At 45.9% G+C, this 24,532-nt stretch overlaps 1 protein-coding gene across 1 annotated transcript; it reads left to right on the forward strand.

Annotated features, from left to right (window-relative positions):
- Positions 1–576: 576 nt before the first annotated feature.
- Positions 577–24,359, forward strand: Nsun2 (NOP2/Sun RNA methyltransferase 2). The gene is made up of 19 exons (XM_051151057.1): positions 577–750; positions 854–1,011; positions 1,526–1,630; positions 4,537–4,642; positions 6,886–6,957; positions 8,472–8,556; positions 9,928–10,120; positions 11,975–12,049; positions 13,245–13,375; positions 16,209–16,282; positions 16,762–16,892; positions 17,289–17,385; positions 19,321–19,499; positions 19,695–19,787; positions 20,405–20,540; positions 21,227–21,307; positions 21,570–21,708; positions 23,243–23,282; positions 23,594–24,359. The coding sequence occupies exons 1-19, from the start codon at positions 580–582 to the stop codon at positions 23,874–23,876; spliced, it is 2,349 nt and encodes a 782-aa protein (XP_051007014.1). The 5' UTR covers positions 577–579; the 3' UTR covers positions 23,877–24,359.
- Positions 24,360–24,532: the final 173 nt, after the last annotated feature.

The following is a 24,532-nucleotide window of genomic DNA, read 5'->3' on the forward strand; positions in this document are numbered from 1 at the left end:
AAGATAACCCCGGGATCTACAGGAGAGCCCGATTGCGCGGAGCCCCGCCCACACACCGGAGCCCCGCCCCCTTTGGAGAGGGCGCCTTAACAAAGAGCCCCGCCTACTCAGAGAGCCCCGCCCCATACAGATCTTGGAGCGCTACACATTGGCCCAGAGCTCCTTTGCCTCGCGAGGAATGCAGCCGGAGTTCCGCCCCCTCAGTACCACAGCAGAGCCCTAGCGCCTCCATACACCCACAAAGCCCAACCTACACAGCCAAGACCCCACCTTTTCACTCCAAACAGAATCCTGCTCCGCCCAGCCACGCCCCTCCTTCTAAAGTCCGGCCTCCCTGACAGCGACTGGAGTGGCAACACTCCATGTCTCTCTGCGCACGCGCCAGGACCAGGTCGTCCATGCAAGTGCCTGAGCCGATTCACGGCACACTCGGTGGCTTTTGTGGATCATGTGAGGAACCACGTTCGCTGTTAGGAGTGCTACCCTTTTCTGGAGTGTCTGTCTGGCAAGGGCGTGTTGTGTCTTCTCAGGCATATTTCTTGACTGCCCCTGCTAGGACCCAGCTGTGGGGTCCTCGGGATGCAGCCGGAAGTACAGCGTGCGTGCTCTGTGGTGGGTAGCTGTCTGCGTTCGGCGTGTGCATCCTCGTGGGCCATGGGGCGGCGGGCGCGGATCCGGCGGTGCCAGCAGCCACCGCAGCCTGAGGGCACGGAAGACAGCACGGAGGGCGGCAGGAAGCGCGGCCAGGCGGTGAGAGGGGTGCCCCGTGGGCTCGGGCATGGGGGTGGGGGACCTTGCTCGTGGGCCGGGTTAGCGGGGGTCGGGGCTTGCTCACCTGTCGCTTTCCTGTCAGGGCTGGGAAGGTGGGTATCCCGAGATCATAAAGGAGAACAAGCTCTTCGAGCACTACTATCAGGAACTCAAAATCGTGCCTGAAGGAGAATGGGACCAATTCATGGACTCACTCCGAGAGCCCCTCCCAGCCACGTTGAGAATCACTGGTTACAAGAGGTAAGTCTGTTGTGTCTTTTCTGACGTGTACTTGGAGGCTTTTGAGAGGGAGATGAGGTGCAGAGCACTGCAGGTGGGAGGTCAGAATATGAATGAAAACGCAACCTGAGAAAGACTTGGTTCCTGGGGGATGGATGGGTGACTTGATGGGTCCCTCTGAACAATACGGAAAATTTGTGACATCTTAATTTGCCTCTCCCGGCCCTGCCCATCAGTGAACACCATCCCCAAGATTCGTTGCAGTATTACATTTACTTTATTGTTAAGGTCTATCCAACCCGTGGCCCAACACAACGCAGTTAAACTGGAGGGGTTTTGGTTTTAGTAAATTGATTTGTGTTGCTTTCCGAATTGAATTCTTAGATACTAGCAATGTCACAGTGTTAAAAGGCTACACAACCTCTGGGTGGTTAACCAACCTCAGAGTTGGTTTTAGTTTTGTAGTATTAAAGTTACTAGGTTTTATCAGCTCACCTTTTTAGACTGCTGTGAAACTTGCTTATTTTTTTCATAGCCATGCAAAAGAGATTCTCCATTGCTTGAAGAACAAGTATTTTAAGGAGTTGGAGGACCTGGAGGTAGATGGACAGAAAGTTGAAGTCCCTCAGCCTCTAAGCTGGTAGGTACAGAATGCTTTCTCATGTTGGTTGTTTCTCTGCTCTGCAATCACTGTTGGCATAAAGAGCCTGGATGTACTTTTCAAGCATATGTTTGTTTGTTTTTTGAGACAGGCTCTCTTGGCTGTCTTGGGACTTGGTCTATAGACCAGGCTGGCCTTGAACTCAGAGATCCACCTGCCTCAGCCTCCCAAGTGCTGGGAGTAAAGCCATGTGCCAGCACCACCTGGTTCTTTTCAAGCGTCTTCGTGTTCTTTTCCCTAATGCTTTTATTAACTTTAGACTAGTGTGTACATGTTCACAAACGATGCCTAGTTCATGTGTCTCGCACTGCGTTCAGTTCATTGGTTGTGGGCCCAGCCTCTTCTTTGTTGTTCCTTAGTGGCTTCTCACGTCTCTTTACAATCCAGTTTCCCAGATCAGCGTTTCAGAGGAGATGCTCTCCCTTTCAAGAGGGAGGACACACTCTGCTCAATACAGGCTGCTGTAGCTTAGGTCCGGGTGTTTCCCAGGGCAGCCTACAGGCAGCCAGGCATTCCTGCTCCCACCAGAGCCCTTTCACTGCCTGTGATCGCTGTGCCTAAGTTGTAGAACACTGTGTTCAATACCTGGAGTGGTCCATAATGGCTCAGATGTTCTGTACCCTGAGTCAACGCCCAGATGTTTTGATTGTGGTTTCATATTTTATGTTTAGGGATAGAATTTTTTTCATTCTTTATTTTTTCTTTTCTTTTCCTTTAAAATTTTTTTTTTTTATTTTATTTATTTATTTTTTTTTTAGTTTGGTTTTTTGAGACAGGGTTTCTTTGTGTAGCCCTGGCTGTCCTAGAACTCACTGTGTAGACCAGGCTGGCCTTGAACTCACAGAGATCCACCTGCCTCTGCCTTCTGAGCAGTGGGATTAAAGGCATGCACCACCACCGCCCAGCTCTTGGGATAGAATTTTCACAAAAGAAAAATATTTTAAGTAGTTGCTATATAAGGGTGAATTTAGTGTTTTCTGGTAACTTTGTAGGTTTTGACTTTTTATGCTTTTTATTTTAAGACAGGGCTTTATTGTTTCGCTCTGGAAGTTGCTATGTAGACCAGGCTGCCCTTGTACTTACAGAGCCCGAATGCCTCTGCCTCCCTTCTGTTGGGATTTAAGGCCTATGCCACCGTCTCTGGAATTTTGACTCTTTATAAGATAAAAGATACATATGTTTTGTGGTCATAACCCAGCAGTAGGGTTTTGTTAATCATGGAATATTGCTTGCCTTTTCTCATTGGCCATTTGGATTTGCAGTATTCTTAGCATAAGTAGACACAACATGTACATTTAAATGAGTACTGGATGTCAGACACTAAAATCAGTGTGCAGCAGATTTATTTCCCAAATGCAGCACTCCGAGCCAAACCTGGGGTATCCTTATTACTGTCTCTAGGGAGGCAGAATGGGCACTAGCATTGTTTCTGTTGGCCTTCCTGCTCAGATGGAGAGGTATCCTGAGAGGAAGCCTCCTCAGCAGAGGTATCACCGCTCCCAGGGGAGGGTATCCCCAGCTGAGCTGAGGTCCGGAGCCTCAGCCCTGCTCCACTTCTTTGTTTCTTGGCTTCTTCCAATGAGAAAGTCACACCAGGTAGCAAGTCTCATAAAAGAGACTTATTGGAGGGTCTAGGGAATGGAGGGACAAATCTAGGGTTGGCTGCCTCTGCTCCAGGGAGAAGGAAGCAGGGAACTGACCAGACACAGCCTTTATATAGGATTTCTTAGAGAGAGTGGAGCTTTCTAGGGCAGAGATTTTCTGGGTGAAGATTGGTGGGATTTCAAGTCCTGAGCTTAGGGGATCTAGGGATTGGTGGGTTTCTGTGGGAAGTCAGGGATTGGTGGGCTTTTGTTGAGACTTTTCACCTAAAATTAGCATAATCTGGGAAGGGTCCTATTGAGGGGCTGGAGATGACCTTTGTGACAGTTACTGAGGCTAGAAATGCTATTATGAAAGCCCTAGAAAGGTTAGAGAAATCTGGGGGCCTGGCACTGGGGCTCTTCAGGCAGGGGGCTGGCCACTTTCCTGCCTTGAGGATTTACAGAGCTTACAGAGGGAGTCTTCTTGAGTCTGCATGAATAGCTAACAGTGTTTTGTTTTTGTTTTTGTTTTCAACATCCTGATAAGTCAAACATAACTTCAAAATATTGTGAGTGAGGGATGCTGTGTATAATATCCACAGTCAGTTTCATTTTCCTAATTTAGTAGTCACACATATCTTAAAACATGGCTGTTGAGCCGGGTCTTAAAATGCTAAAAGTTGTTTCTCTATGTCACTCCCAAGTCTCAAAATCGTCACTTATATTGTATCTGTTTTCCAATCAGCTTCACTTCATTGTCCCATTTGCTACCATGGCTATAAACTGATAGATAGAACCCTTTGACCTGCATCGTTAATGGGAGTTGATTGTCATGCCGCAGGTGTCACAGTTAGCAGTGACACAGATTGGTCACTTCCTGACCTGCTTAGTTTGATCTTGGGTTAAATAGGTTTGGTGAGCACAGTGCTGTGGGTCAAATCACAGCCCTTATTTCTGCTATTGCGGACAAGTGAGTAGTTAAGGTCAGATGTGGATAACACGTGTCCCAATCACTGACCTCATAAAGAAAAAATGTCCTCACAGAGTGACACAAATGGCAAAGGAGGCTTCATTCTTCAGTCTGTAGGTAACATTGGACTCAGCTAGAGTGAGTTCACTGGTGGTTTTCAAGCATGGGAGGCTCGTAGGGTTTTGTATGTAAGCACTTTTGTTGTGTTACAGAACTTTGGGTAGAAATAGATGAAGAAAAGCACGGTTAGATATTTGTCAAACATTTAACTTGTCTGCTACATGTGCCTTATTGTATGAAAATGGTGACTATCTTACTTTCATCTTATTTAGGTACCCAGAAGAACTTGCCTGGCATACAAATTTAAGTCGAAAAATCTTGAGAAAGTCTCCATTGCTGGCAAAGTTTCATCAGTTCCTGGTTAGCGAGACTGAGTCTGTAAGTGGGCCCTGTGGGTTGCTGGGGCCTGAAAGCGTTGGGCGCTGTTCTCTTGTGCACTGTTTTCCACCTGGAGAGTCAGGGCCCATAGTCAGGACATGTTAGTTTTAATTTCTTGTTATTGCTTGTTCTGTGGGCTTGTTTGGGTCATGGAATCACTAGTACAGTAAGTTCATCTGTCCCTGTTGTCAGTTTGCTAAAGCCTCTTGGATTGGCATGGCTGTAGGATTTGGATGAGTGTAGGACCAGGCTGTCATTCATGATACTTCTGTTTATTCTCTTCCTTTTTCTTTTAAGATGTGTATTCATTTGCATGTCATACGTATAAAGTACAAGATTTTAAGGCCATTTAGTGGACTATGAAAGTTATATAGTTTACTTGGCACTGCTAATTTCATACTTTATCCTATTGTATCTTGCCATGGGTTTTTCCTATGCTGAACCTTTAGCAATGAAAACAAATGCATGTAGCCACGTGTAGCTGTGGTTTCATGGATGCTGTCCTTCTGGGTTGGTCTGGGCAGCTTCAGTCACTCTTGGTCATTTCTGCATACTTGGTGCAGGGCCTGATCATGGGCATAATTGCAGCAAGGCCCGAGATAAAGAAGGATACCACCAGCACCGGCTCCTTCACCCAGACATTCTTGAAGAAGGCAGAGATTCTCCTGGCCATCTTGGTCTTGGCGGCGACGTCTTTAGGAATCTTTAACTTCACATTTAACTCAAGGGTTTCCCTTCCTTTTTTTTTTTTTTTTTTTTTTTTTTTTTGTCCACCTCTTTCCAGTCAAGTGAACCATTTTGTGCCACTAGATAAAGTGCGTCTCTTACTCACCAAGCTTTAGAAATATGTGCTTCTCTTATTCCTTCTTTCCTGACACCATTACCAATTTGAAAGTTATTCATTGAGCTTGGTCCCAATTTCTGGCTGTTTCCCACCACTATGGCTTTCTGTGCAAACAGGTAAAGGGCGTAAGTTTGCTTGGCTTTCCCTCCCTGGATAGTAAGGATGGAGGGCTGCCACATCCCTGTCTGTACTTACTCTGCCCAGCCCCTCATCTAGATTGGCGTTTGAATAAAAGGTTAGCAAATCACTAGTGAGCATTGGGTTTGTGGTTTTTGTTGGTTTTTTCAAGGCAGAGTTTTTCTGTGTATCCTTGACTGTCCTGGACTCACTTTATAGACCAGGCTGGCCTCAAACTCACAGCAATCTGCCTGCCTCTGTCTCCCGGGTGCTGGGATTAAAGGCGTGTGCCACCATGCCCAGCACTGGGTTTGTGTTTTGAATAGAGCACAGGCTGAGTGGGGACCAGTATGATAGACAGTTAGGTGGATAACGGAGACCCAGGCTGTGGTAAGGGGAGGTAGCTGTTGGAAGGAAGGCTTTTCTGAGTGTTAGGTAGTGAGCTGTGCAACTGAGCACTACGGAATTTTGGAACTAGAGTCACATGGGTAAACCGGAAGCTTAGAGTCAGTGTGCCTAGGCAAGTGAATCAAAGCTCAGGTAGGTGCACAGAATCACTGCTGACCTGAAACTCAAGAGAGCATCTGGCAGGTGAAAACATGAAGTGTGATGTTGGTTCTGATGGTCATATGCCTGGACTTGTCATGTGTCAGATGCTTGGCCAGTGTTTCAGGTGCTGAAAAGCAGACGGGCTGTGGGTACACCACACATTCCAGGCTAGTGGTAGGGTTGTGACTGAGGCAGTACTGACTTGTGGCGCTCTGTCTACATCTGAATGTGTTTTGTCTGCCAGCTCTTGTGCCCTGGCCCTTGTAAAAATAACAGAAGGTGGTGACTGGTTGCCCAAAGAATGTAGATAGGCTCAGTAGCTGATGTCTTGTTGTGGCAAGGAGTTGCTCAGATCTAGATAGTGGACGTTTTGGGCTCCTGATACAGCAGACCCAGGAAAGAGAAGGGTATGGGGAAGAAGGTCATTGCCCAGTGGTCACTTTCTGTCCTGCACTGAATTTTGGCTCCTGGCTGCCTGCTACTCTGTAGATAGTGGACTGCCCACAGGACACTCACCCAACCTCTGTGGGTAGAGGACCTCTGATGTCATACTTGACATTCTAACCTTAAATGCTGCTGAGTTGTTAATTATCTTTAGAAAGCAAGCAACTGCCCATTAATACAAAATTTTCCTGTTCCATGTAAGATCACATGACCTTTTCCTGTTGCAGTCCATAAATAACTGATTTGAAAATGCTGATTTTCTTATTGTTGCTCGTTTTTCTCCCCCAAGGGAAACATTAGCCGCCAGGAGGCTGTGAGCATGATTCCCCCACTGCTGCTCAGCGTTGAGCCACATCATAAGGTACCAGACAGAAGATGGGGGGCAGGCATTGCCCGTGCTGTGTCCTCTGCTGAAGCTGGGTAGCAGTGTTAGCCTTTCCTGTACTTGTGTTTGATAATGTTTTGTATTTTAAGGTTTTTGTTCTTTTAGTTTTGTCTTATGTCTTATAATACACATAATTACACAGAGCTTTCTTCACTCAGTGTTTATTTTAACAAATTAAGAATACAGATAACCTTCAGTGATTGTTGGTTATTTATTTATTTAATTACTTACCTTTTAATAAAAATGATGTTTGTTTCCCGGTTTCTCTCTTAACCTGGCTACCACAGAAAAACTGAGACTTTTTTATATTTGTTTAATAATAAGTTTCACAACATAATAACTGAGCAGTTATTACTCTATTATTAACCCTCTAAGCTAATCTGGTTTCCTCCCAGTGTACAACCCAAAGATACTTGCAGTTTGTAGCTGTCCCTGTTGTAGCTCTCTCCTGATGTCACCTGGACCTCTCTTCCTTCTCCTCTAGCAGGCAGGAAGTCCAGCCCTGTTGTCTTCTTTGCTCAGCAATTAGGTGTCAAGTCTCTTTATTGACATATCAGGGGACAATTGAGGAGCAGTGTTTATACAACATTGAGACAGGAGATTCTCAGAACAAGGATTGTAACCAGAAATCAGCATTTGAATTACACTGTAACCTTATGCCTACAAGTGATGTTTTTGTCTAAATCACATTGACTCCATGTGAAGCTCATTAATGGCAAGTGCTGTTTGCTAATCAATAAGTAAACTGATGGCTAGCCTTTGGCCACACAGCACTCTGGGAACAGATGCTACCACTGCAGTTTTAGATGAAGAAAAGGAAAAAGTGACCTGTAGACTTTGTCCTGCTGGGATGACTCCTGGCCTTCATTTCTGGTTCTGTGGCTCCAGCACCATTCTATTCTCACCCCCGTGCAGACTATGCCTCTGTCACTGTGTGAGTTCGCAGTTTTGGAGCAGAGGACGTTCCCTCGTGTATAAGTGCAGTTTAGGTCTTAGAATGCAAGTCAGCATGTTAGAGTGATTCATAAGATGGTTTGAGAGCAAATGTAGTGTATTATAGCTTTTAAAGACATAAATTGTCACCAGCCAAGGAGAATATAGGCATTAAACTTCGAACCCCTACCAAGACCTAGCTGACGAACATGATACTCTCCACCGTTGAGTGGAGAGTGAGATCTGACTCTCACACGAACTCTGGCGCCCCTTTTCTGACCACGTCCCCTGGATGGGGAGGCCTGGTGGCACTCAGAGAAAGGATAGCAAGTTACCAAGAAGAGACTTGATATTCTAAGAGCATATATAGGGGGAGGAGGTCTCCCTCAATCACAGACATAGGGGAGGGGAGAAGGGGGGAAGTGGGAGGGAGAGAAGAATGGGAGGAAACCGGGGAAGGGCTAACAATCGAGATGTAATATGAATAAATCAATAAAAAAAAATGTAAAAAAAATAAATAAAATGGAAAAAAACCCATAAATTGTTTGTTTTTATAGATCTTAGACATGTGTGCAGCCCCTGGATCAAAGACCACACAGTTAATTGAAATGTTGCATGCTGACATGAGTGTCCCCTTTCCAGGTAATCACTGTGGGGCAGGGGAATGACTTTGGTGGGTTGTGGGTGAGGAAGCACCCTCCCCTTTCCTGTTTCTTGGGCAGTGAAGTCTCCTGTGAGTGTGAACTAAAGGTAGCATACTGTGGTGATGAGCTGTCAAACCATCAGTCAGACTCCTGTGTGCTGTCTGTAATAGGAAGTGGGCCTGCGCATGGTGCATAGGCCCCTTTGAGCTTAGGTAGTACTACCCTGCTTTGTTCAGTTTCTCCCTTAGTGAGGAGCAGTGGCTGGCATGTTGTTCCTGGTTGTTGTGTTGACCCCTTCGTTCGGATCCCTCCGCCTTCCCACAGTAGGATGTGGCGTGCTATGATCTGGGGAGGCTGCAGAGTGCTCATGAGCTAGCAGCCATTTCTGCAGTCCTCCCAGTCTCGCCTGAGAGCTGGGAGCAGTATTTCTAGTGTTGGCCAGTTCAGCTCTGCTTTGTCCTGCCTGTTGGCTTTGAGCAGCTGCTCCAGCCTGTTTCTGTTTTATGGTTACTTACAAACAATGTGGAGGGCTTTGCTTTGGTTGTCATTTTTTTAAAAGCCCTCGTTTTATTGGTAGATAATAATAACCCCCTCCCACATTTGTATTATCCATTTCTAACAATTTCTATATTGCTAGTAAAGAGCCTTGCTTAACTCGCAACAGCAGTTTCCCCTCTCTCTTCTTGATGTCCTGTGGTCCTCATTGTTGTGAAGGATGGTCCAGGTTGTGACCAGCATATTTTGTCTTTTTTTTTTTTTTTTTTTTTTTTTTTTGCTGGAGTGTGGGAAAGAACCAGAAATGAGCAGGAGCACCACTCGGGAAACTTCCCGGGATGGTTCTGAGCGTGAGACATCATGTCCCAGAACCCGTTGATGGGCTCAGGTAACAGACCCTGTCCCGGGTCTGATTTTTTTTTTTTTTTTAATATGATTTTATTCTTAACCACATCTTTTTTTTTTTTTTTTTTTTTTTTTAATTTATTCTTGTTACATCTCAATGGTCCAGGCCTGATTTTTATTCTAGAGCAGAGCCATGGCACATAGGCAGCCCTCTAACGCTGTCAGGTTTTGTGTGCCTTTCTCTTTACACCTCTCTCATAATTGATAATAACCTTAGAAAAGTCATTAGCACAGCAGTTGGCACAGAGTACATAGCTGCTATCAAATGAATCTTGAGGCTTTGAGTTTTTTGGTGCCTATAAAATCCACACATTGACGGTTGGCTCCTTTTCTAGAAAGTTTTAGACTCAGATCTTACGTTTCACAGACCTTTCCTTCTTACCTGCCGACCCAGAGGTTATGGTTATGTGTTTCAGGGGAGGATTCTTCTTCTGCTGCATCTCTCCTGACTACAATTTTATGTTCCTAGAGGGATTTGTTATCGCAAATGACGTGGACAACAAACGCTGCTATCTGCTCGTCCATCAGGCCAAAAGGCTGAGCAGTCCCTGCATCATGGTGGTGAACCATGACGCATCCAGCATACCTAGGCTTACAGTAGATGTGGACGGAAGGAAAGAGGTTCTCTTCTATGATCGAATTTTATGTGATGTCCCTTGCAGGTATTTATATTATTAAAAGGCCAGAAAGCCACAAATCTACCAGGAAATCCAGTCACATGTAGATTAGATTAAATGACGTGGCACATGAACACAGTAGTGCACATGGTTATTGTGGCCAGGGATATGAAGCAGGATGTTAGCTTGACCAGCGAGACAGACTGGGTAGTTGTGAAACAGTTCAGCATGGTGCTGGAAGTAGAACAGAATGAGACACAGCTCCAGAAGAGCTGGAACATCCTTGAGGACTGTAACAGCTTCACGCATGCGCACATACACACACCCCCGAGGAAAATAACAGGGTTTTCTACTACAGTTTGTTACTTAGTTCAGTGAAAGAAGTTTAAGAGTTGAAACCTTTGTGAAACTCATTTTATCTGTGTATTGATATTCTAAATTTAATGGCCTAAATGTTAGACAAGACTTTATGTGTAGAAACAATCTATGGAATGACTGAATAGCTGTCTTATAAGGAAAGGCCCTGTCCTGTTATAGGCATCAATCAGAGGTAGATGAAAGCCAAGTATTAATTTTGTGGAACCTGCCTGAAAGAACCTATCAGAATGCTTAGGAAAATTCTCTGGAAGGATGCTGTTTTGTTAAACACTCACAGCTTGTAGTAGAACTTAGTTTGTATTGTAGCTGGTGGCACTGAGTGTGGCTGAGTTAAAGTACATGAAACTGTTAGAAACTGTGAAAGTTAAGAGCATGGACCACATTAAATAGCTTGCAGCATGGTAAGTAAAACTTTTAGCATTCTCTGTGAAGCATCATAATTCATAATTCTCTTGTCTTGGTTACAGCATTATGATTAACTTTGAGGGTCCCCCTGTTTCTACCATGTATGTGGTCTTATAATTTCATATTCTGAAAATAAATTGACCATGTAAACTCTTGAAGTTTGTAAGAAGAAATTCCTGACGTTATGTTGGGGTTTCTACCCTTTGAGCCCTAGCATCCAGCCAGGGTGTCATTTTAAAGTAGAGGTTGGGTATCAGGATTTGCTTGTCCCGCGGACCTGCTCCTGGAGCATGTGGAAATGAAGCTTCGCAGAGTCATCAGCTAGGGCAGGAGCAAACCCTGGAGAGCTGGCTAGATGAAACCGCACAGCAGAAGGCTATCCTCTAAAATGCATGTGGTAACTAAGGAGGAAGTAAGACATGTTTAGCTGGACAGAAAAAAAAGTTGGTAGGATTAAATCAGCTTGGTTGAATTGACTGCTGTGGCAAAACGATTGCAGGTATACTTCTGATTTTACAGTGTCATTTTTATTAACCAGGCTTCTGAGTAGCATTTATACAAGTGCCTGAGTCCTAGGTATAACTATTAGTGTTGGTGGTACAGGCTGAACATCCCTAATTTGAAATTTAAAGTGCTTCAAAAATCAAAGCATCACAACTCCTTGACAGGTCTCCAAGTGAACAGTTCCAAACCTGAACTCATGACAAGTCACAACCAAAGAACTGTGCATCTGACATGGCACACAATTGTCTTCAGGCTGTGCATGTAGGGTGCATACAGAACAAGTGTACGGTGTGTTTAGAATTGGTTCTCGTCTCACATACTTTGCCAAGACACCCAGAATGTGTTTTCATGAGAGCGTTGTGAAGATGGGTACATGCAGCCTACGCTGTTCCCATGGAAGAGTCTCTTCAGAACTGAGTGGGGTTCTCCTGTACTTCCTTTTGGGATTAAATGTTGAGGTGTAGTGCTCTGAAAGCTGAAGCAGAATGTGCTCTGTGACGGTGGGTGCTGTAGTCAGTTTTTATGCCTGCTTTGCAGATCGGCTTAGATTTGACATGCCTGTTAGCCATCTACCTAGGCAGGACTTCAGTTTCTTACATATCTTCTTTCCAGTGGCGATGGCACGATGAGAAAAAACATTGATGTTTGGAAGAAATGGACCACCTTAAACAGCTTGCAGCTCCACGGGTGAGTTGGTTAGCCTTTGATGTAGGCAGCTGCCAAGATGCATTGTTTCCTGACTGACCATCTAGAGTGGGTCCTAGAGCCACATTTAGTAGTTTCCTCATGAGAGTTTGCTCACATACTGGAAGTGACATTAAAGCAGCAGTTCTCCATCTGTAGGTCAAGACCCCTTTAGGGGTCCATATTAGATGGCCTGCATATCAGATGTTTACATTATGATTCATAACAGTAGCAATGTAGCAGTTACGAAGTAGCAACAATAATTTCATGTGTGAGGGTCACTACAACATGAGGAACTCTATTAAAGGGTCACAGTGTTAGGAAGGTTGAGACCCACTGCTCTAAGGCCTTTAAGAGTGTTAAGTGCTATTTTTATGCTGTCAAGATGCATATTTATTTAAACTGTCTTTTGTGACAATATCACATTTGAAGCATGCATTTCCTCTCTGTAACTAACCTTGGACTTCTCATGGTAGCACCGATTTGTGCTTATTCATTGCAGTGTTTGTGTATGGCATTCTTTCCTATTTTTTTATGTTTTGCCTCAATGTGAGTATGTGCACAGTGTGCATAACTGGTGCCAGTGGACATCAGAAGAAGGCATTAGATCCTGGGACTGGGCTTACAGATGGTCATGAGTGTGGATGCTGGGAGCCAAACTCAGGTCCTCCATAAGTGCTCTGAACTGCTGAACCACCTTTCCAACAACCCTCCCCACCCCCAACCCCCTCCCCCCCAGCATTTTCAATGGCTCTTTCTGTAGAGCTTGGTGTTCTTTTTTCTTTTAACATGAAAAGCACATTTTCTTCAGTATGTGGATGGTCTGGTATACTGGTAAAAACTGACTACAATTAAATCAACAAGTATTTACTAAATACTACTGGTTTTATAAAATAAGGAAAAGGTTTATATTTTTCATAGAAAAAACACATATTTGAATAAATTTGGAGATTTTTAATAGAGGAAATTCTCCAGATATGTTATATTTTTCTTGCTAAACTGTTTGGAAACTTGTAACAACAGAAAGAATATAAAGAGAGAGGTTTTCTTCAAGAACAAACACAAACAGCTTATGTAAGATGACATTAGCACCACTCACAACCTAAAGAATACGTGTTTGTGTGCGTGGCCAGGGTGAGTAGGTGTGCAAAGCACTGCTGCGCAGCTGTTTGGTTGCTAACCTGAGGTCTACACTTAGCCTACAGCTTCGGATTGCAACTCGAGGTGCTGAGCAGCTGGCAGAGGGGGGCAGGATGGTATACTCCACGTGTTCCTTGAATCCTGTTGAGGATGAAGCAGTAATAGCAGCTCTACTGGAGAAGAGTGAAGGTGAGCATGCGTTCAGCCACTGCTTAGTAAAAGTGGGCAGTGAGCAGACTGCAGCTGAGGGTGCGGAGGACAGGCTTGACTAGTGGCATGTATGTTTGACCCATTGCCTTTAACTTAAAGTGAGCATCACAGTAAGAAATAGGCTTCTGTGCTGTGCTGTTTGTCATATTGTGAATTGCTTGGAATCTGGATGGAAGTTTGAGGACAAAGCTGTGCTCATTTTTCTCTCATGACAAAATGGTTGTCCTTACATCAGGCCCTTGCTACGTAAGTGTGGGGTGCAGTACGTTAGGTCCATTGCCACGACTGTGTGGCATAACTGTGGGGTGCAGTGTGTTAGGTCCATTGCCACGACTGTGTGGCTGTTACCATGGCTGAGCTTGTTTCTGAATGTGGGGTGCAGTGTGTTAGGCATTTCTATGCGGCTGTTACCCCTGTCCATCTCAGCTTTTCATCCTGCAAAACTGAACTTGAGATTGCTGTATGTGCCCTGGCTGCTGCCATTCCCATTTTGTCCCTGGACTTGTGACTCCAGGGTCCTTGTGCAGGTGGGTCATACTGTGACTGTCTTCTCACAGCTACCTTGTTTGTCTCAGTTCAAGGTTCTGTCAGGGTTTCATTCCATGTGTAAGTCGAATAGTACCCAGCTGTCCGTATTATCCCACCTCATTTACAGATCATAAGTGGGGGAACACTTGGATTTCTACTTTGAACTGCTGGGAACTGGCGTCTGTGAACATGGTGTGTTAGAGTCTCTTAGACAGCCTGCTTTCCGTGCTGTAGGGTGTGCACCTGGAATGGGAGTGCTGAGTCCTCTAGTAACTCTTCCTGTGTTGAGGCTTACAGGGCTGCTCTTTGACGTGAAAGCATAGCTGTAAATCCTGAACACAAGGGTTCCAGCTGAAGCATGTTCTTGACAGACCCATGCTTGTTTTTGCTGGTACACACCCCACCAGTGTAAGGTCTGAGACACTGAATTATACTGAGACATCAGACAGGCAGCATTTTCAACAATGTTCCCAAACTGCATTTTCAAGGTGTTTTTTAAGTGCTTCACTTTTAGCATTTTATTGAAATGTTAACTTTCCTCCATTAACTTAACCTGTCCTGGAGTCTTCTAAAAGCAAACAGTGGGATTTCCCCTGTTTTCATATCACAGCCATCCTCATGAACACAGAGGAAGTTAAACATAATATAGAAAGTGTGCTCGTATTTTCTGAACCTTGGCCGGCACCACCCACCATCCCTGGCAGTAGGTGTGCCTCAGCTCTGACTGGTCTGGGCTGTACGGTCAGCCCTCAGCCAAGTCCTGTAGATTGAGACTTGATATACTCTTATTTGCATTCTTACACTTTGGCCTGGGTAAATATAGGATTTTGGAATATGTGTCTTGGTAGTATTTAGCTTTTAAAAGTGCATGTGGAGAGGACAACTATAGTGATGTCACTCTGGGTCAGTGATAAGAATTGAACTTGCTCAGATTTATGTTTTTGCTAGCTGACTCTTAGAAAAGATAAGATTCTAGTAGCTACAACAACAGACTACAGTGTAGTCGCAGAGCTGTGAAAAACTAGTTCCTATCACTGCCCAGTCACTAGGCTAAGCCAGGAAGAAGCTCTGTGCTCTCAACATGAGGGACAGGAAGGTAGAGGAACTGAGTGAAGGCCGGGCTGAGCCGCACAGGGTCCTTTGTGAAAAGCTCAGGGTTGGGGATGGAGTGCAGTGACAGTCCTTGGCTGGGAAGGTAGTTGTAGGAATTGAGGGATTCACATTGTTCGGTAGTACGTTTTATTGATGTAAAAATGACTAATTTCTTGGTGAGCATTGTCCTTAACTAGAGTGGGTGCTACATGCAGCTAATCTTCACCCGAAGCACAAGCTGAATGGTGACAAAAGCCTTCTGCTGTCATCAGGCATGGTAATGGGTCCTAATCACAAGCCAAATGGAGTGCATAGAGGACTTAGGTGTGGAAATCTGGAAATACCAGACGCTCAGAGTTGACATGAGCTTTGGTTGAGCACTGGAAGAAGGTGTTCAGAGCAGTAGCTGGAGTACAGATGGCTCACAGGCATGGAGACTGAAGACGTCTGCACTTTGTGTTTGCTTCGAAGGAGAGAGCTTCTTAGAGCAGATTCCTCTGACCAGTGTCGCCTTGGGGGCCCTTTGGTTTGTTTATACAGTTGCTAGGGCTTTTCTTTGCTTTTCCAAGGGACTTTGTTGTTTTCCTCAAGTCTGTATTGTTAGCTGGTTAAGTGTTGACTGATTGCCCCACTGTACAGCTACTTACAGTGTCAGTGTTGGAGACCACAGGACCAGAGCGTGCTCACAGCTGCCCTGCTCTAAGGCTGCCCCAGTTGTGCCCAGCGGGCAATTTTAGAAAACTTCTTGGGATGCAAAACTTGATGATTGAACGCAGTTCTAGGGTGTTATTAGACAAAAGGCATGAGGACGCAGATCACCCTCTGAATTCCAGCTGTGGGGACCAACAGGGAGAGCTCGGTGCAGACAGCCTTACAGCTTCAGGGGTAGTGCAGTGTTTGCTTTAGCAGCTCTCCTGAGTTCTGATTTACAGTTTAAGAGGACAGTTAGATGACGTTTACTCGTCTAAACGTACTCAGCTGAGTCTGTCACCACAGTCCGCTCTTTGCACCCCAAGAAGGTTCTTTGTGCCCATTAGCTTTCACTCCTTGCCCCACCCTAAGCTGCTTCCTGCAGTGGGTTTGCCTTCTCTGGACATGCTTTGAGTGGAGCCACATGGTGTGTACTTTGTTGTGGTTTCTTTTGAGTGGGCTCAATGTGGGAGCCTCTGAGGTTTTTCTTGTATGTTCTTAGGTGCTCTCGAGCTTGCTGATGTCTCTGCTGAGTTGCCAGGACTGAAGTGGGTGCCTGGAGTCTCACAGTGGAAGGTAATCCTTTGATGAGGGTTTATTTCAAAGGACCTGGGACACCTTGAAAGAGCCACAAACTTTGGAGAACACTTGTGTTTGGGTATTGTGAAGCAGTGCATCACATGGCTGTACAGTATAGATTCCACTAGCAGATTCTATTTAATGACAAATGCTATAATTGCATGTGTTCTTGTCTGCTTTTGTTCCTTATATGGAACCTGGCTTTGCTCTCATGCCTGTAAATATAACCTTGGTTCTTTTTTAATGTGTGTGGTTTGCAGTTCAACTTTGGTTTAATAAATAAAACCATTCCCCTTTGACCTTCTTGCCCCAAACAGTCAAGATTTGTTTTTAAAACAAAAAAGAAACCTAGTCAGTATGCTTGATGAAGTTCATTCTGGACTTTGGGGTGAAAGTATTTATGTGGGGCAGTTAGGCCTTACCCTGTGTACCAGTGTGTTCTTCATTGTGGTGGTGCTGCCGGTCTCTTTCTACAGGTCATGACTAGAGATGGGCAGTGGTTTGCAGGCTGGGATGAGGTTCCCCAGGGTAGGCATACGCAAATTCGACCTACCATGTTCCCACCAAAGGACCTAGAAAAACTACAGGCAATGCGTCTAGAGCGATGGTAAGCCTGTGGGCGCTGGGGGGCTTTGGAGTGGGGAGATGATGCTCTGTAGAGTGGATGAGCTTGGCACCTATTGTCTGCTAGCACCAGTGTTTACAGTATTGGAACTGGTTAGAGTCTCAGATTCATTTGTGTATGGTAATTGTACAAAGCAATGGCTTCATTATGGTAGGTCCATAAATGTGTGTATTGTACCTTGGTCATCACACTCATTTCCCCCAGCCCTGTGTGCCTCCCTCTTGTCTATCCCCTCCATAGACTTTTCCAAGGATAGTATGTGGCTCTTGTGTGAGTGGGCTGAGCATCTGCATAAGGCCAGAGCAGATCATCTTGGCAGTCTAATAACAAAAGAACGGCTTTGGGTCGTTGCATGACCTTTTCTGTGTGCTCTTTTAGCCTTCGAATACTACCACATCATCAGAACACTGGAGGGTTCTTTGTGGCTGTATTGGTGAAGAAAGCATCAATGCCATGGAATAAACGTCAGCCAAAGGTAAAGGCTTTTAATCCAAATGATTTAACAGGATATTTAACCTTAACATATAAGATAAAACACATAAGAGTTAGCTCAGTTGAAATGCAACGTGGAAATTTCGAGGGGCAAGGGTGTTAAGAGAGGCAGGGTTTCAGATTTTCTAAAAACTCAAGCCATTCTCACAAACGTGTTTGGGGAGCACGTTCTGTCTCTGTCTTATCCCCAGCTATTTACCAGCAGTAGAAAGGATGTGAGATTGATGGTGGACAGGACTGGGGGCTCTGAGTCTGCAGTCCTCTGACATTTACTGCCCTACACCGTGGGGTTTGTTTTACCCACTGTAAGTGCTGGCCATGACTGAGACATTGCCTTTTACTACCTTGCCTTATCCTTGTTAGCCATTGCCTTCTGTGTTTATGAGTGTGTCCAGGAATTGGTGTGCGAATGTCTGATTCTTCAAGGTTATCTTGGATTAGGACTAAGGCTGCTTAACTTTGGAAAAACAGAAAGAAACTCTTTTCTCAAATGATTTCAGCCTTCTCTGGCCACAAGTGACCCACGATAACTGATGGTCCAGCTACTAGCTGATATAGTTGAGACTATGGTCCTAACTTTGGGGAGTCCCAGTCTCTTGGGAGTAAAGCTTAGAGCTCTGTTCTTTCCTGATAGAGATAGGATGCTAGGCACATGGCAGGCTACATTTTCCAGGAATGTTCTAAAAAAGAAGTAAACTTTATTAATACATTTTCTTTATGCATTTAATTCTAAGTAGTCAGTTGATGTTTAGTATCAAGATGCCTGTGTCCTCTAACGATGCGTGTTAACAGTGTCAGACATGTAGATAGTTAGTTATTAGGAGTTGGTGTTGAAACTGGAGCCCTTAGCTAAGCTAAGCACATGCTCTACCACTCAGCTCCGCCTCCAGCCCCAGGTCATGTGTGTGCTCTGGGAAGGATGCATCTTGTTTGTACTAGTGGTATGTCTGTGCTCTGTACCACAGCTGTGGCTCTGAGCTATTGAGAGCAGTGCAGAGGCTGTTGTGAGTGTGTTATAGGCGGACCTGCACCTGGGGTGCCTTCTGGTTTCATATTGGTCTCTCTTCCATTTTCCCATTGTGTTGTTTGCTCTGTTCTATGTTAGCATGGGCTTTCTCACTGCTGGTCATCTGTCTCCTACTCAGTTTTGGCTGTCTGTCCTGTCCTGTGTGCACTGCTGGGGACACACTCCTCATGAGGTGGATTAAAGCCACAGACATAGCTGCAGTGTGTCTTTTCAAGGGATGCTGACACTGTGGGCTGTTGGAGATGCCTCTTGAGATGGTTGTTATGACTTGGATTTGGCTCTGGATAGCATGGTGTCTTGGGGTGAACCTGAGAACTTGCCTGCGCTGGAGCATCCTAAATTGTAATCTGACAGGGGAACTAAAGATTGCTCCTCTCACTGCCTTCTGACACAGAAAGGACACAGCTTTGTAGATTGTTTACTGTCTCTTGTGCTTGAGCCCCAGGTTTAGAGCACAGTAGGCACACTGAAGCCATGGAATGTGTCCCTCCTAATTACTTGCACCCTGAAACAGTTCTCGCAGCCTTTTCAGTTATATGCCTGTGTCTAACCCTGCAGCACCCTTGGTTAACACAATCTCACATTCTCTTGAACTTGGTGTGCCTTGCCCAGAGCAGATGCAGGGTTACTGAATAAGAACAGCTCTATAGGCTTCTGTACCAAGGACAGTCTGTGATGTTCTTTGTTGAGTCAGCTGTGAATGAACAATGCCTGTGGATCCCATTTACAAGAATAAATTTTAAAAGTGATATGTTTTCAAAAAATAGTATTTTGTTGTCTTCCATGCTGTCAAAAAATACAACTGGTTGGTAGGAAGGTGATAGTTTTAATTTTTTTGCAGTGGTGAGATATGTTGCTTTTGTGTGAACATGAACTTGTTCCCGTCCACAGGTTCAGAGTAAATATGCAGAGCCCAGAGAGACCACAGCATCCAGCCGCAAGGCTGCTGCCAAGGGGAATCCCAAGGACCACTCTGAGCTACAAAGTCAGATGAGCACTGGAGCTAGTGACTCAGGAGTGCATGCCACTGAGAACACCGAGAGTAATGAGAAGAAAGATGGCGTGTGTGGGTGAGGAAACTACATCTGAGCATGGCTGTCTGCTGTCCTCGTAGCCCCCTTGTTAAACTAAATGGGATCCCAGGGCCTTAGCCATGGTGGTTTTCAGGGGATTGAGGACCCAACTGGGACCCAGCTCTACTGCACAGGGCTAGTCCTTGGGTGCACCAGGGTGCTGACTGGCTCTCTTCCTCCATGTCCCCTCAGCCCTCCTCCATCAAAGAGAATGAAGTTGTTTGGATTTAAAGAAGATCCATTTGTATTCATTCCTGAAGATGACCCTTTGTTCCCGCCTATTGAGTAAGGATCCTGCCATTTGAATGCCACGTTAGGAAGTTCATTGTGGGAAACAAACTCATTACCAATCACATAAGATGGGTATTTATCAGCTTGCTCCTGATTGTGCATTGGAGCTGGGTAGTACTTGGGAGGTGTCCCAGCCTTTTTCATTAAGCAGAAAAAGAAAGGACCATCGGGAAGTGAAGGTGACAGACAGGAAGTGCTGTCAACTGGGACCCAGTGTAATTCGCTTACTCAGTGGAGTACAGCAGGCAATGGCCAAGGCTCCTGGTCTGCTCTTAGGAAGTTGAGGAGCAAGTAGGTCTGAGTGGGAGTGGAATTACCCTGCGTATGGAACACAGAAAAGCATGTGTTGTAAAAGTGTTAAGGTCTGGCCCCGCACAGGAGTCTGGGCTCCTCTCGTCATTGGGGTAGCAGTTGCCAGAAGAGCTGCTCCTTAACAGCCCTTGACCTGGCTTTCCTCGGGTATATCCTGCTTGTGCTTTGAGGCAAGGCCAGGCAGGACTTCGTCTGAAAGTTAGCTTCTATCAGGGGCAGCAGGATGCCCGGGTGGGGAGAGGGCCGATGCGTCAATGGTCTGCCTTGGGCTATGTGTAAGTAGCGCTCTTTGTTGACAGGAAGTTTTATGCCTTGGATCCTTCATTCCCGAGGATGAATTTGTTAACCCGAACTACGGAAGGGAAGAAGCGGCAGCTTTACATGGTCTCCAAGGAGCTGCGGAACGTGCTGCTGAACAACAGCGAGAAGATGAAGGTGGGGCTGGGGGGCAGGGGCTCGACTGAGACAGCAGGGCCTTGCACTAGCCATACTGGTTTCACTCGGGAGGGGCAGGCAGCAGTGCTTCCATATTGTTCTCCCCCTGGACACTTTTCCTTAGGTTTGCACAGCCTGGTAGCAGCGCTGTTGTCAGCTACCTTGTTTAGTTCCTCTTGGGTCCTTTGGGCTGTTGGGGGCAGTGACACGAGATGTCTTGGTGCATACTGAGATGTATGCGACTTATTGTTGAGTTTAATTGTTCAACTTTTTTTGTTTGGTTGGTTTGTTTGTTTTTAAGATTTATTTTTATTTTATGTATATGCGCTCTATCTCCATGTACACCTGCGTGCTAGAGGAGGGCATCAGATCACATAGATAGGTGTGAGCCACCATGTGGTTGTCGGAAATTGAACTCAGGACCTCTAGAAGAGCAGACAGTGCTCGGAACCTCTCAGCCATCACTCCAGCCCTAATTGTTCAGATTTTAATTGTTGTCATGATACTATGGACATAGAAGTAGTTGGAACTGTGTGTTATTCTTAGAAACTAGTTCCAGTGAGAGCCATTTCTCTGCCCACGCCTTTCTAAAATAAAGCTGCTCATAGCAGCCACGCTGCCTATAGTGGAAGGGGTGGCAGGAGCCTTTGTTCTTGACTCCTGGCTCATCTCATTTTACCTCACAGGTCATCAATACTGGGATTAAAGTCTGGTGTCGAAATAACAGCGGCGAGGACTTTGACTGTGCGTTCCGTTTGGCACAGGAGGTAATTTGAAAGGGATTTCACAGTCATAGCCATGGTTTCTGTGAACCAGCTTGAGAGGGGCCTTCTGGCATGCCGCTTGGGTTTAATACCTCAAGGCTGGCTAGAACTGACCAGCTCACCTCAGGGGTCCCTGAGCCCCTCCAGGGCCTAGGTTTCTCTGGGGCCTTGACCCAGGGGAGGGACTTCAACAAGTCATAAACCACACAAGAAAGCCCCCCATAAAATCCACATGGATCACAGTGCTATTTCTGGACTCTTACAGGGGATATATACATTGTATCCATTCATTAATTCAAGAATCATCACTGTGTCCATGGACGACGTGAAGACACTGTTGACCCAGGAGAACCCGTTCTTCAGAAAGCTGAGCAGTGAGGCCTACAGTCAAGTCAAGGACCTGGGTGAGTAAAGGGATCCAGAGGCTAACTGCAAGTAACAGGTGTCCATTTCTCAGTCACATGTATCAATACAGTCAGTCCTCTATATGTTCCACATCCTCAGATTCCTCCAGTCATGGATTAAAAATATTTGAGAGGAAAAACAGTTATGTCTGGTTGGAAACGTGCTCAGTTGGCACAGGGCTTCCCTTAGTATGCTCCAGGCCCTGAGTTTGATCTGTATAAATTGAGCATGCCTATAGTCCCAGCACTTAGGAAGATGTCAGGAAAATCAGAAGTTCAAGGTCATCCTTGGCTGCACAGCAAGCAGTGTGGAGTAGCAACTGTTGGTAGAGCATTCGGTTCAGCACGGAGTCTGGGATAACAACAGTTGATAGGATATTCACTCCAGAAGGGGTGTTAAGTCTCTTGGAGATAACGTTACAGAGCCTGTACTTGGGCTTTGTGCAAATGCTATGCCATTTTGTATAAATGACTTACGCCCCTTTTGCGGGATTCTTCACCCCTTGTCCCTGTACAACCCCTACTTCTACTCAGCAGTTCCCACTGAGTTTAGAAAGCACTTGAGCCTGACCCCATAACCCCTGTTTGGCGGCAGGCACCTTGCTGACTGACATTGCCAGGGTTCTGGTCACATGGCACCTCTGGACTGTTGTACGAATGTTGTAGGACTCTGGAGTTCAGGGCCTCCCCATATTAGACCCAGGAGCCCAGCAGACGTGGGTGCACCGTCCTCCTACTGCTCCCACATCAGGTCCCTGGTGACATCTCACCAAGCATCTGCTCTGCTTTTCCTTTGTTCGCATTTTCCTCACATGTGTCTGCTGCTGTGTACAGCTCAGTCTGAGTCAGCCACGTGATCCTGGCCTTGTATGGTCTCATCTCATCCTGGTGTGAGTCACAGGCCTGCAGAGTGCGGGGCACTCCTTTTCTACAGTTCAAAGCAGAGACTATTGGGGGGGGGGGTGGGGAGGAAAGGAACTTTATATTTCTTTTTGAATCTTCCATGAAGGTTCACTTTATTATCTATCTTTTGTTGGGGATGGGCCATGTGTATGCCATAGTGGCGTGTAGAGCCTAGAAGATAACCCTCGGGAATCAGTTTCCTCCTGCTGTGAGTTCTGGGATTGAACTCCAGGCTTCAGGCTTCAGGCTTGGGCAGCAAGCACTTGGACCATCTGAGCCACCCACTGGCCCTCACCCTATATCAAGATGATGAAGATAAGACTTGGTGATTCTCATGTCATTTTGTGCTGTGACTAGGAGTAGGGACTGTTTAACCTTGAGTGTAGACTCCCAACCTCCTGCTCCTTCCTCCGAGAGTTATATTGAGTGTGCACGTGCACTCCGTTTCTCTGGATGCTGCTCCAGCCTCTGCCTCTTGTTCTTTCTATGTCATTTCTGCTCTGCTGGTGACTGAGAACAATTTTCTTCCACCTGGAACCTCAAGACCAAGAGCCCACTGACCCCTCTTGAGCAGCTTACTCATCTGCTCAGTAGTGAAAACCTTGGCATATGTCTCTTTCTTTTCTTCCAGCAAAGGGAAGTGTTGTGCTGAAATACGAACCGGACCCTGCGTAAGTGTGCATGCCTTACTGTTGGATGAGGAGCTGAGTATGGCAGCTTATAGTACAGTCACAGCATTTGAGGGCAAGGGCAGAAGAGTCCCAGCCTACAGGATTTGTAGGGCCTTACCCTTTGGGGAGTACCAGGTAGCAGAGGTGGTAAGGATGGGAGCTACTGGGTGGCAAGAACAAAATTCTGCACATATGAGAGCAGGAACCAGGCAGGGTAGTGGGCACAGCATTGTTTTTGAGGGGTCAGATGTCAGTGTCGTTAGATACAGTTAACAGGATGTTTAATGCTTACATGGGACCTTTGTTGACAGGAATCCAGATGCCCTCCAGTGCCCCATCGTGCTGTGCGGGTGGCGGGGAAAGACCTCCATTCGAACTTTTGTGCCCAAGAATGAGCGGCTTCATTATCTCAGGATGATGGGCCTGGAGGTGCTGGGAGAGAAGAAGAAAGAGGGAGTCACTCTTGCCGATGAGAGTGTAGCCAGCCCACAGCAGCCTGAAGAGGAGGATGGTGCTGAGCCCACAGCACAAGAGGTCTGCGTCCCAGACACCATCCCTGGCTGTGATCCAGCTGCAGCTGAGCCATCTCGGTGAAGATATCTCCATACACTGAACTGGTACCATCCCTTGGTATTGGAGATCAAATCTAGAATGTCCTCAGCTGCAAAGTATATTATTAAGACCTGAAAAATGGAGCCAGGCATAGTGGCACATGCCTTTAATCCCAGCACTCGGGAAAGGGAGGCAGAGGCAGGCAGAACTCTATGAGTTCCAGGCCAGCCTGGTCTACAAAGCGAGCCCAAGACAGCCAGGGCTGCACAGAGAAACCCTGTCTCAAAAAACCAAAAAAAAAAAAAAAAAAAAAAAAAAAAGACCTGGAAATGGGTGGGTGGCGGCAGTCTGGGGAGAGCTGTATTTTCTAGCATTTAGGAATTACTTTGGCAGAGTGGATCCATGTTTCTGCTATTAAAGGCTTAATGCAAAACAGCCTTTGCAGAAGTTCAGATTCCTTGGCAGGCCAATACTGGCTTCATCTCTAAACATTATTTATAGTAAAATTGTATGCCTCTTTGGGAAGGAGCATTGTGCTTTTAATACTGTTTGGACTGCATGCTGGTGTGCCAGTGCAGTGATGCTGAAACATCAGTATGCCAACTGTAGTGATGCTGACACCTGAGGCCTCAGGTGATTTCTGTGCCTTTGTGATAAGGGTGAAGTAAGCCATCCTAGAGTGAAGCTGGTGAATCATG

Source organism: Acomys russatus, chromosome 9, assembly GCF_903995435.1.
Source record: "Acomys russatus chromosome 9, mAcoRus1.1, whole genome shotgun sequence".
In the NCBI taxonomy this organism is placed as follows: domain Eukaryota; kingdom Metazoa; phylum Chordata; class Mammalia; order Rodentia; family Muridae; genus Acomys; species Acomys russatus.